Source organism: Planococcus citri, chromosome 2 (assembly GCF_950023065.1).
Source record: "Planococcus citri chromosome 2, ihPlaCitr1.1, whole genome shotgun sequence".
In the NCBI taxonomy this organism is placed as follows: Eukaryota; Metazoa; Arthropoda; class Insecta; order Hemiptera; family Pseudococcidae; genus Planococcus; species Planococcus citri.
Genome location: NC_088678.1, coordinates 51,871,034 through 51,884,279, shown reverse-complemented (window position 1 = coordinate 51,884,279; position 13,246 = coordinate 51,871,034). Strand labels below are relative to the sequence as shown.

Below are 13,246 nucleotides of genomic sequence, written 5' to 3'. Positions count from 1 at the left end.
TGAGTGCTAATTAAAGTGCACTTTTCGGTTTTTGATAAATTTTTGAAAAATCAAAGGCAAAAAATGCAAAAAAAACAAAATTCTACAAAATCGATCAAAAAAGCTGAAATTTGATCGCCCCCCCCCCAAATTGATCGAAAACGGTTCCAACCCGTTTTGAGCAGTTCAATGGAGTCCCCTTAAGATTTTTGAAAGTCGAGATTTCCACAACATTTTACCTAATGGAATTGGAAAAGTCATATTTTGGAAATTCTAGATTTTCAAAAAAATGACAAAATAATTTGCTTACTTGACCAATTACAAGTAATTTTTGCAAATCGGTTACTGACGGTTCAATCGCGTAAATTTGTACAATTTTTATGACTTATTTTAAAAATCTGGAATTTTCAAAATCTGGCAGTAGACTCAAGAAATACTTGAAACCACCTTCAATTGACTGCGCATGTTGAAATTACGGTATAAAAACAAGTATAACTTTTCAACTTCATTGGGTAAAATGTTGTCAGAATTCTGCTGGAGGCTCCAGAACTGCTCAAGTGGTTTGAATCCTTTTCCAGTTAATGGGGAGAGGGGTCGAAAACAGGATATGCAGGAACCAACTTACAACTTTCTTGGTCATTTGGTAAAAAATATTTTTTCACATTTTTGGGCCAAATTTGATTTTTAAAAATTCACTAAAAATGGAAAAATGCATTTCAGTGCCTAAAATTTGACCTGTGACTTATTTTTTCATGCTCTTTCGATTTTGTTTTATTAGTTAAAAGATGTTTCTACTGGTTGGGATACCTCTCTTGTAAGGTCAAGCACGAGTCAGTGAGGAATCTTGCCTTCTTTACACAATATTCATTTTTCTTTTCATTTTCACGTTAGGTATCTAAACATTAAAAAAATTCACGTGACTTGTGCTTACCTACTCATTTTAAGTAATTCAATAAAGTTTTTCGAATTTTTTCAGTCATACATTATGTATAATTATTCAATGAGAAAGTGCCAATTTTCTGCAAAATCACAACACAGGATAGCATAAATGTAAAAATTAAAGCCCTGCTTGATCGAAGAAATAGCGCGTTAAATTTAATCTCTTTTCTCTCATCAACACTACCTTTTTCATATCCTACATTTTACTCATCTTATATTACACAAATCGTTTATACTTTTGAAAAAAATTAATGTTCTTCCCGGATACACCGTCATGCTCGTATAGTGCTCTGCTTTATTTTACAAGAAGAGAAATTTTTTAAGAGACAATTCGCTAGGTATACAAGGTAATGGCATTTACGAGCGTTTTCACATCTAGCATATTTAAGTTTTTTAGGTTATTTATGAATTTCGATTATCATTAGCACGGAAGGAAAATTGCGTTTAAAAAGTTTGTCTGAGGAAAAGAAAAATCTACGCAAAAGAAATTTTTCAAAAAGGAGCTTCAATTTATTTTCTTTTTACTGCACACAAAAAGACGGAGTAATGGTAATAACAAAATTGAGTTACCTTGACAAAAAGAAATATCATAAACAACATTATTATATACATTTTCTCCCCGTCTTTTTCTGCGCTTCGTTTTTTATTAAATTTTCCTCAATTTTTCATAATCTGAAACTCATTTTCCGTCCATTTTGTAGCGTGGCGTGAAAATATATATATACAGCTTCGGTATACGAGTACTATACACAGTTGTGTCTTTCTTTCTCGCTCTCTCGCTCTCTTCTCTTTATATGAAATCGTAACATCGTAAGATGTGTCAACCATGTACATAAAACTGCCTTGAGCAGGAAAGTTATATTTTGGGCCTGGTTATACTATAAGAGGGTCACATTTTCATTCTTATATTTTACGTTTAAACAGTGATTCTTAAAATTTTCTCTCGACGTGGTTTCGCTTAAATTAGATTTCAAGAGGTGGTGCCGCGTTTCCAAGGGCTGGTACCGTATTAGTTTGACCAGTTGGATGTGTTTTGACGAGAAAAAAGCCACGTTCGTGGGGTGCAATTTTTTTCACTTCGTAGAGATGGAAAAAAATATTGAACGAGAATTTTGTTATCACTGGAATATTTTCCAGCCATTTCTTTTCGCTTGTTTGTCAGCCGACGACGGGTTACAGTCCAGAACAATTTCCTGTTTAACTTTGTCACCTCTCTTTTACGATTATACAGTGGACTCGATTTTTTCATTCGCCAGTTAGCCGCCTATACGCTGCCTTGTTTTCCATTTATTTGTAGGTAATTTGGTGTAAAATTATGTTCTTTCGAGTACCATCCTATCGTATAAGTATTTGTGATGCGCATAGGCCTACATAGGTATTGCGAATGCATTTCCAATTGGAATTTCGATAGGTATTTGTGCATTGTGCGAAAGCCGTTTTAAAAATATTAACATTAGATAAACTCGAAAGGTATTATGTATGTAATTTGATCCATGGGGTGTTTTAATACATAGGTTTCGATAATTCAACCGGCTATTATAGTACGTGTAGCATACATAGGTATGAAATGCGAGAGTGTTGTAATACGCATTGGGTGGTCAGAAAAGTTCGACTGCGTTTTTTTCCCCTTCTCAGCAATTTTGATTTTATTACAGGTTTAGTTGAAGCAACTTAATGTGAGATATCACAAAACTGACACAAAGATTACAAAATTAATTGTGTATCACAGATCATTATAAAAATATCAACTATTCCCCTCCTGCCATTTCACTGCATCTATTTGGTATTTGTACGAGCAAAAGTATAACAGATGTACCATCGATGTTTCCTTTTCTGACACCCTGTAGGTATTATTTGTCTACCTATTAGTGAATTAATTTGAGTATTATATTAGTACGTTACCAGCTGTTTATGTTATTTGAAAAAAAAGACATCTATTATACTCGTCCTTTAAAAAAACTGCTATTGAAATACAATACGTTTGATTTCGAACCGCCCTTTTTTGTAATGTGAAGTATGTTGCGGAAAAAGAAGGAGAGAGAAAAAAAGCAACGAATGCGTAATTTAAAAAGCAACACACTGTAGGTCATTTCAAATTGCCAAGTATTTCTTCAACAACAACTCGAGTCATCACGCTGGTTATTAATCTTGTTACTAATTAGCTGAATTTTTCATTACAATGAACGCAATCGTACATATAAGGTCATTTGACGATTTCGTAATTAAAGGGTTGAATAAGCAGTCAAAGTCATGTGGTAGTTTGCACGAAGATTAATCATTTTGACGGGTAATTCGTTCGCGGCCAAGTGTTAACCCGCTCCGCGGTTCCCTGTGTGGGTTTTAAGTGATTCTGAATCACGCGAAGATCGACTAGTTTAATTAGTCGGAATTCGACTGAATTGGGAAAATTTCGGGTTTGTTGAAAGGGTTGATATTGGGGGCGGGGGGGGGGGGTTGATGAGTGAGTATAATCGTTTTAGGGCGTAAATTTTTCATCAATTTTTGAATAATATTCATTAGTAGGAGTACTTTGAGTTGGTAAAGGTGTTCAGAAGTTGATTTCATCTCTGAAATCTAAGAAAAATTCATCGCGAAAATGAAAGTTGTGCGCACGTTATTGTCATAATATTGGTTCTTTTGGGTGATATTGGCACCAGTCTGACTCCTATTCATTATAATCTCAAGAAGAAGTACATGAGCTACTCTATAAAAGTATCTACATACCTACCTACGAAAATGGGAATGGTATTTCTGAAAAGCAAAATCGCAGTGTTGCCAACCCAATTTTCAAAAAATCACAAATTTGACAAAAAATGTCCATGTTTTTTATTTACATTTAAAATGATTCAAAATATCGTTGGACAAAAATTTCTGGGTACGCTGTTTGAATGAATTTTGAAAATGAAACTGTAATGTTGTTTAATATCAGCGAGGTAGGTAGCTAGGTAGTAGGTACCCACCTACTTCTGATTTTTCTGCAGGATGGTTTTATTGTTTAAAATATACCTACTATTCAACTATTGAATAATTGGGGGGGGGGCGGAAGGATGTAATAAACCAACGTACAGGTAACATTAACTCTAACAGAAAGCAAATCAGGCTCTACAATTTAATATGATGTTGCCACAATTTTGAGTTTTATGTTGAAAAAAATGAAAAACAAGTTGCAAAAATTTAGACCATTTCTCAGCAGTTTATTTATTTTTTTTTTAAATTAACTTCGAAGGTTAATTAGTTGTATTTTTACTTAGCATTATTTATGCTTAAAATATTGAATCTACAAACGCAAATGCACAGGTAGGTACTTGTATATTTTTTTCTCTAGAATTGAAAAAAATCCCTTGAACAAGAGATTTTCCCCCGAGCTTGCAACACTGCAGAATTTAACAACCACAAGCAATTAGGAAATGTTGAGTTCTAATTAGTATTTTCTTAATATAAGAATACTCAGTTTTTCCTGAATTTTGTAAGTTCAATGGCCACAGGCGAATAAAAATTTTCAGCTCTACAGGTTCAGTTTAGTGCATTTTGTTGATAGGATGCTTGGTTTTACCTGCACAATTTTGAGTTTTAAATGTTGAAAAAAGTGAAAAAAAAGTTGCAAAACTTCAATTTTATGTTCCTCAAAACTTCATCTTTTCAAAATTATACTTCAAAAGTTCAGATTATGACAAAAATAAGATAAAATAGGCTTATAACTATTCAACTATTAAGCCTAAATGATCACAAAGAAAGTGGCAGGACTCAGTAGGAGTCACCAGAACAACATTTCTATATGGAGTAGAGTAGGAGAGAAAGGTAGTCAACCAATCAGAAATGCTTGGAACAAAATTACATGTGATATTCAAAATTTGAAAGGAAAAAAAAGATCATACCAGTCTAATAATTCCTTTCTGTAATTTCCATTAAAAATAACCTCAATGTGTCTTCTACGTATACTTAGTTATAGTCAACAGGGTAATCATTAATTAGAAGTTTCATTTTTTTATGTTCCTAATTCCCCCCATTCTGAAATTGTTGGACTTGATGAGAAATGAATTTCCTACATTTTAATTTTTTTAGGTTTAAAAAAGTGACGTGAGAAGTCCTTCAAAACTGAAAAAAATCAAAGGAATCTGATGAATAAATGTTTAAAAAAATTTTTCCAACATATTCGATTTTTGTGTTAAAAATTGCTGTACGTTAATCATGCCTTTTTCAGGAAAAAAATTCCCGTCATTTATTTTAAAAAAAAACTGATCCATTTCATGTTTTTGATTTTTTTTTTGACTCTAGAGGCTCGCCACATTGTTCTAGAAATCACGCGAAGTTTTTTTTCTCAAAAAGGAGATAATATAATTTCAAAGTTTACAGGAATTTCTCGACATAAAAATGAAATATTTCAAAAATACTTCTATTATTTCATTCTAATAACTTTTTTCAGCTACATTGGAGCTCTATGCAGGGGAATCGAGGTGATTTTTCTCTCAAAAAGGAGTTATTCAGAAAAATTACATACAACAAATGCATTTTAAAAGTTCTTAAACAATGTTTACTGACTTGTTCTATATCAATTTTTTTGTTTTTTTTTCACGTTGGAGAGGGGTTCCATGCAAGAGGACCAACATTGTTCGAACGATCAAGATCATGATTTTTTAAAAGATTAGGTTAGAACAATTTCGACGTAAAAACTGAGAATTTTTAATGAAAATTTTCTATCACATTTTTTACAATTTTTTTAGAATTTGACTGGACTTGATTTTTAGTTGGCAAGATGCAATTTTCAATTTTTTTAAAATTAAAGCTCCCACTCTCAGAGTAGGTATGAGCAAGAAAAATCGAAAAAAAATTCACGCATACAAATAAAAACTACCCTAATAGTAAATTTTAAATCACCAAATTAAAAATAAACTAAATCTCTCATCATTTACATCAAGACCTACTTATCGGCAGAGGAAAAAAAACATAACCCATTTGAAAGATAATCCACAACAACATCATTTTCACGCCATTGATAGTGATACGTTTTTGAAGCACTCACCCCACGCAGTAAGCTTTATTCTCTAGTCCTCAGGCCAAAAACCTCCACCACCTCATCATTATTACACATCGGAAAATAATTATTTCCATCGTACTCATACAAATGCAAATCGGTTGGCGTAAATTCGCGTAAAAGCCAGCCGTTGAAACACGATCAGAATTCTGTCATAGTTTAGAAATATTAATAAAGCGCGTAATAGCCCGAATTGTTAAATTTATTTACCCGCAAAAGTTATTTACAAAAAGGGCGTCGCTAATTTCCACGCTGCCGTTCTCGAAAACACAATTACTTAGCCGGAGGCGAATTTAATTAGCATTGCCGAAAGGCGTCGGACTTATTTAATAACGAGTACGTATTTGATATGTCACTTTACATCGCTTAACCACCGTTCTGGGGGTAGCAGAAGCCGAAGGTCTGATTCGTAAATTAGTATTCTTAGTATAGTCGAAACGGTGGCATAATACAGTGACATTAGTTCGGCCACGTGTCGCACACGTGGCTAGAGTTTTTACATGATAACAACTGCAATTATTATCGACTACGGTAAATATTTTCTATATGTTTGTAGGATGACAATATTTTGTGTATACTTGTACGATGCGCCGAGTACTTTTGTACATAGAAAACCTGGTTTAGTTTTTATTAAAACGACACAATAACGAGAGATGGATTATGGAGCCTTGTTTGTAGGTTGTTTACACAATGATGACCCCCCGCCCCTCCTTCTCCATTTTGCAGAATGAATGATGAAATAACTTCTCATATGCTTTAGATTTGAGAATAGAATGAAAAATTTTAGCTCAAGATTACCTCCTCCTGTTCCATGAAAGTTAAAATTTTTGAGAATCAAAATTAGAAAAAATTTTCATACTGCCCTAAGCAAAGTTCTCAACATGATTGATTTTGAAGTTTGAAAACTGAAGCATTTTCACTTAGCTTTTTCTGACGGATACACTCACGTCTCTTAAGCCTACACCGTCATTTTTCAGCAACGTTATAAATTCCTCGATAATTACTGCGTAAAAGAAAATGTTTCGAGTTTGCTTTATTCAAATTATCGATAAAATAATTAAAATTTAATTTTCTCCTTTAAAGAGTAAATTAACTAGGGCGTTTTTTTCGGTTAATTTTACCTTTCTCTATATTAAAACTTAAATTGAAAATTGATTAAACGTTTAATGTTTCGGAAACCTTTCAGAAAAGTTTTTCTTGATAAATTAACAAGGTAATTGTTTCTATTCATTACGTGCACACGGCGTAAGATTTTCGTAAAAAAACTCCATCAAAGTTGTTTTCTCCCTCGATAGTTGATTTTTTTTTTCGTTGCAAAAAAAATCTCAACTTATTTAAAAAAAGCTGTCATACGAAGTAATTTTTCATGACGTATACGTTATTGAAAGTTGACTTTCTATTTCAGCGTTGTTTTTTTTCTCTTTCTCGTTTTAGGTAAATTACACGATACACGATAACGTAAAAAAAAAAGTTCTCCATTCGAGCAAATAACTTAATTCTGGCCATCGCGTTGTCGTTAAAAGGAAGATTATTATTTTCGTTGAGCGACATGAATAAATAAATAAAATTACAAGTTGAAGTTTTTAATTACAAATTTCATTTCACTGTGACAAAATTCAATTGAAACGAGATACCTATAATTCTCTTTTGTATTTAGCGTGTTTTCTAAACTTCGGTTCTTAATTTACAGAGTTTAGTAATAAATTATTTCAGCGTAATTATAATTCTCTCGTATTATGCTTTCAGCTATTATTTGTTTAAATTAATTTTCCCAAATTGTTAGAATCGAACAACGAAAGTCGGTTCTAATTTCTAGTTAATTTTCCATTCCACGTATCCGACCGACGACGACGTTCATTTCACCGCGCACTATCATCGATAGTGTATATTACGCGATCGTATTGATGATTAAAAACCGCACTATTTGGATAACTCGCAGCGTTTTCTATTTTAATTTAAATTTTCAAAATTCACTTTTATCCGAAATAAAGTTTATTCTCTGTGTTACCTAAGTAAATAACAACGTAGCTAATTAAGTCCCATCATTTGGTCGTCAGCTTTAGGGTTTTAGCAGGATAGTGGGATTTTCAAACTAAATATAGTAGATTAGATAGGTATTAGGTACCTAAAAACAAGTTACCTGCCTGTATATTTTTATACTATGAGGCATTTTAAGCAGCCAATTTTATTAATGCGAAAAATCGATATTTACGGCGATCCGGATAGGCAATTTTATTAACGTCGAGAAGTTGAATGACGCGATAGTCGTTTCGCAGGAGTAAACGAAAAGGACGCATTAATATTTCAAAGCTTAATTGATAATTTGAATGATCGGACGAATATGTCTGGAAACATCATGTCTCAAAATTGAAATGTGATGAGCTCTGCGATAAAATACTTTATGGTTATGTTAGATTTTTTTCTTGTCAAAATTCATCGAAGAATTAGCTAATTTTATAGTTTGGCCAAATTCCGTTATTTTTTGTTGGGAAATGACTTCCTTGGAAGAGTATGTTTTGACCTGAAAAAGCTGGGGGAGGATTGTGAAGGTCTCATATTATAATTTTCACACATTTGCGATTTATTGTGTACCTAACTGTCAAACTTTGAAGGATTTTATCTCAAGATTGAATGAATTTGGAACAAATGTGATTGTGTAGTTTTGTAGAAAATATTATACATATGAGAGGTTTAAAATTATTAGTAAAAAGCTTGAAACTAAACTTTCAAGGTGAGAGCTCAACTCCATAACAAATGCATAAGTTGAAACCTACACTTGAAAAATTTTAAAAATAAATCATTGTGAAACCCTTCTTTAGTACCTACTCTATTTTTAATGAACCTATTTTTAAAAATGGATCTCAATTTCCCTGATACGGAAAGTACCTCAACCCACACAAAAAATTTTCAACAAGACAACGAAGAATCGAAATAGAACCCCAAAATACACCACTAGCAAAAATGTCAGGATCTGAAATTCATTTCTCGATTTTTTGTAGAATTTTTCAAAATTCAAAGGTATTTTTCGTGGAAAAAAAATTAAAATTTGATCAAATTAATATTAAAGGCTATTTGCTTCGTAGGTACCTTATTTTCGACTTCCCTAATCGATTGAATACTCAAGTTTTTGAAAAACATTTTCAAGTAAGATGAAAATGAAATTCAGCACCTGTAAATTCGGATTTAGCATCTTTGAGGCCCTTTCGACTGATTCATCAGTTCATCATACATTTTAAAAATCTATTGCTGTAGGTTTAATCTAAAGTTTTTGAATTTTCAACATTTTTTCAAAAATAATCGCTTAAGAAAATTTTGGATTTGAACTGGCATAAAAATATTATTTTGATGATAAGGTCTAAAACTACATGGGGGATTCAAAAATCATCTAGGGGCTCTAGAACCGTTCAAAACCATCACCAATCAACTCTGAAGGTTCAAAATATGGTACAAGCTAAATTTCAGTCTTTTCTGTCATTTTGGTCAAATTTTAATTTTTTTTTTCTAGAAAAATGGGACAAACATTAATTTTTAAAAGTGCGCTAAAAATCAAAAAATGAATTTCAACACATAAAATTTTTGCTGAGTTAAAATACTGGATTTATTTCTATCTGACCATGAGGAGTGATGTGTCGTTTACTTAGGTATGGAAATACGCCATTTTCGGTTATAGATTTCGTAGTTTTGACGGTGATGTGATTTTTTCATTTCAGTCGAATAATGAAATGGAATCAAAAAAATGGTGGGAAAATGTCAATTTTGTGTATTAAAATGAATATGAGGTAAAAAAATAACGTAAATTGGCGGTATTATTAATAAATTGAGAACTTGAAAAAATTTTTCTATAACCAAAGATGGCGTAGGTATTCGGTATTTCTTACTGAGTTTTCAAGACAAATGAGTACCTACGAATTTTCTCTCATTTTTCAAAATACACTTTTCGGTACTCCACCAGCCCCCTGATTTTGAAAAAAGGTTGAAAAATAATGCGGAAGTGACAAATCGATTTTCATGTATTCATTCATTCAAGATCGCTGAGTTAGTGTCCCTTTAGATACTCACTTTTCAAAATGAGAGCCCATAAAACAAACTGAATAATGGTCAAATACAAAAATATCTTCAATTTTTAGGAAATTTTTGGGGCCAATTGGGGCGCTGGAGGGACCGGATCTGAAAAATGAGTCGATATTCGTATTCATGCAGCGTTTACAAAAACCTGATGAACACGATTTTTCCAATGAGGAACTGGAAGTCAAATTAAAAAAAAATAAGTTAATTTCGCCGCTGTAGAAAAATAAAACGTTATGTCACACAATATTTGACATTTTTTTTTTACATTTTGACTAAAATTTTTGGGGCTCCACACCCCTCTCTTCTAATCTTATTTTTCTATCCCCTCACAAAAAGTTCATAACTAGTTGTAAATATCATAAAAATGTATGCTTCTCAATTTTTTTTTACAAGTTTTAAAATAACAGCTGAAAAATTTGGAAAGATTTTAAAATTTGAACTTTCAAAAAACACTCAACTTTCAGAGCCAATGATGGCGATTTTTCCTTTTTTTTTCAATATGAGAAACCTACAAGAAATTTTGAGCAAAATTAAATGACGTAACCATGAAACTGGGCTAATCTGACAAGGAAAGAGGATCAAAATACTGAAAAATTGAGACGTGGGGTACTGAATTCAGATTTTTATAAAATCGCTTTTAAAACAGCTGTTTTGAGTTTTTATTATTTTTCAAAAATTCTTCAAAAATCCATAAATGAATGAAATTTTTGTTACGAAGGTTTTAGAACGCGCTTTTCGATCCAGCTTGGGTTCGTTTAAATTGAAGAGCATGAGTTTAAAAGGTTCTCTTGACAGAATAAAAATTCATAATTTTTTCAATAATATTAAAAGTAAAAGTTACTCTCACTGCTAATTTCTCAAAAAATATTTTAAAATTGAATATTATGAGGATTTCTGCATTTTTGGGCAAATGAAAATGACTTTTTGAAACACTCAAATCAAAAATTGTCAACATCATTCACCGTCATATTCGTGTCTTTCAATTCATCCATGTGATATTTTCTTAGTTTTCAAATCTATTGAGACTTGGGAGATATTTTTCTTGCGAGGAAACGGTATTTTCTTCCTCAAAATATTCCCATCTGATATTTAACTTGAACTGCAGGTATATATTTTCAAAAGGCTAGTTGACGAAAAACGATGTTGAATAAGTTGCATAATTGCACATTTGAAGGAGTATTATTCTACATGTACATATTTCATTCTATGAGAAACCCTTCTCCCTCCCGCATCCCCTCGCCCTTCTCAACTTCCCAATAACAATGTAACCTCAAACCGTACAGCCAACAATTTCCATAACCAAATATTTTTCTTTTTTTCCAGGTATGGTTCCAAAACCGCCGAGCCAAATGGCGCCGCCAAGAGAAAATGGAAGCTGCAAGACTCGGTATCAGCGAATACCAACACGGTGTAAACTCTCTAAGTCGTGTACCAGGAGCTGGCCTTCCACTACCCATGGATCCCTGGCTGACTCCACCTTTACTCTCAGCTCTGCCGGGATTCCTATCCCATCCGCAAACCGGATATCCTAGTTATCTAACACCACCGGTTGTGGCCAGTGTCATGGACACAGTAAATAGTATGTCAGCAAGAAATACTTCACCTACGACTAGTTTACCATCACCTACAACTTCAGTTGATCCTCAGTCCACGTCTATAGCAGCGCTAAGACTGAAAGCCAAAGAACATGTTGATTCGATAGCAAAAGGACTTCATATAGTTTAGGACCTATTGTTGGGTTTTTATTCTACGTACTACGTGCAATATTTGTACAAAATATTTTACTTACTATTGTATTTGTGTTTGTGAATTTGTTTCCCTTTTTTTTTCTCATTTTATCGTAGACTTGACTGCCTGAAAACAAAACAAACAAAAAATCTGCTGTAATGTTTTTTTTTTTAAAAAAGATGTATCTTCCGTAATGCGAACCTATTTACCAAAAATTTTATCATGTTACCTATGTGTGTAATATCTAATTTTAATCGAAGAATTAGGTATTGTCGATCATTTACCTACTGAGAGGAAATAACTTTTACATACAATGTTCGACATGTCGAGAAAATGTAACTGTTGAAGGAAAAAATAAAAATATCAAACGGCCTAATACGCCTAACTAATGTTATCAGTTACCAAAAATAGATTTAATCGAATGGGTATGGTATGCCATATCACTGCTATTTGTAATTAAAAAAAAAATCAGTAAATGTAATGACATCGATGTATTCTAAATTAACGCATTATGAACATTTAAATTATTTATTTATGAATTCTTGTAAATAGTAAAAAATGATTTTAATAGGAATTAAAAATAAAAGTTGTTTAAATTTCATTTGAATGGATTTACTTTTTTTTACCTCGTAGAAATGAAAAAATTTCCTCGCAGAAAATTGGGAAATTTCAGAATTGAACAGAACTGACGAAAAATTCATAGACTACACCAATTCATAGGAATACTCGTTTCTTGCTGGATAATTCGTTGCTTCTCACGAAAGTATGCAGAAGTCTCACCCTCAACTTCAGTCTATGATAAACGTCTTTAAATGCTCAATATTTAAATTGGACCTGAGGACGTTATGCTTTTTTTTTTTTACATCAAACCGAAGAAGAATTTTTTTGAAAAGGTGTATTAAAACAAGAATCCCATTTTCAAACACCCAAATTGAGTGGCGAAGGTTTCAAGCTGTTTTAAAGTTTCCAGTAAAATATTCAATCAATTTAATTAATATTTCTTCAACTTTCTTCAAGAATATTTAACACAAAAGCAAGAAGAAATATGAAACTGTTATCCACCTGGTGGTTTAAGAAATACATCCAACAAAAACGTATACGTATTTAAATGAATTTGTCAGGAATGAAAATCAAATCAAGTTTTAAGTATAGATGGATTTTTAATTTTTATAATTTTTTTAAACGTTAGATAAAGATTATTCAGTTTTTATTTATGCAGTTGAATTTTTTTTAATTTTCTATTTCAGTTACCTAAAAAAAATCTTACAAGGAAAATGAAGGCAATTCAATTTTAATTCATTTTGAATCAAAATTTTATTCGTCGGCATTGCAAGAACATTTTAAGTTGAATAAAAACTGAGGGTGCTCCAGAAAACGTTTAAACTGGACAAAGCCAAATCGAAAGGGCATGCAAAAAAACACCAGCAACCAAAATTTCTGGTGCTGAACTGCAGTTATCGATTTTTTTAATACATTTCTAAAAATCAAATTCGAGCACAA

The 13,246-nt window shown here is 32.2% G+C and overlaps 1 protein-coding gene across 1 annotated transcript in view; it reads left to right on the top strand.

The window, feature by feature from the left end:
• LOC135836397 (retinal homeobox protein Rx1-like) overlaps positions 1-12,347 on the top strand; it is a 78,454-nt gene extending 66,107 nt beyond the window's left edge. Inside the window, exon 3 of the mRNA XM_065351213.1 lies at positions 11,342-12,347. Coding sequence (XP_065207285.1) covers positions 11,342-11,743 — 402 coding nt within the window. The 3' untranslated portion in view covers positions 11,744-12,347. The remainder of the gene's footprint in view (positions 1-11,341) is intronic.
• The last annotated feature ends 899 nt before the right edge of the window (positions 12,348-13,246 follow it).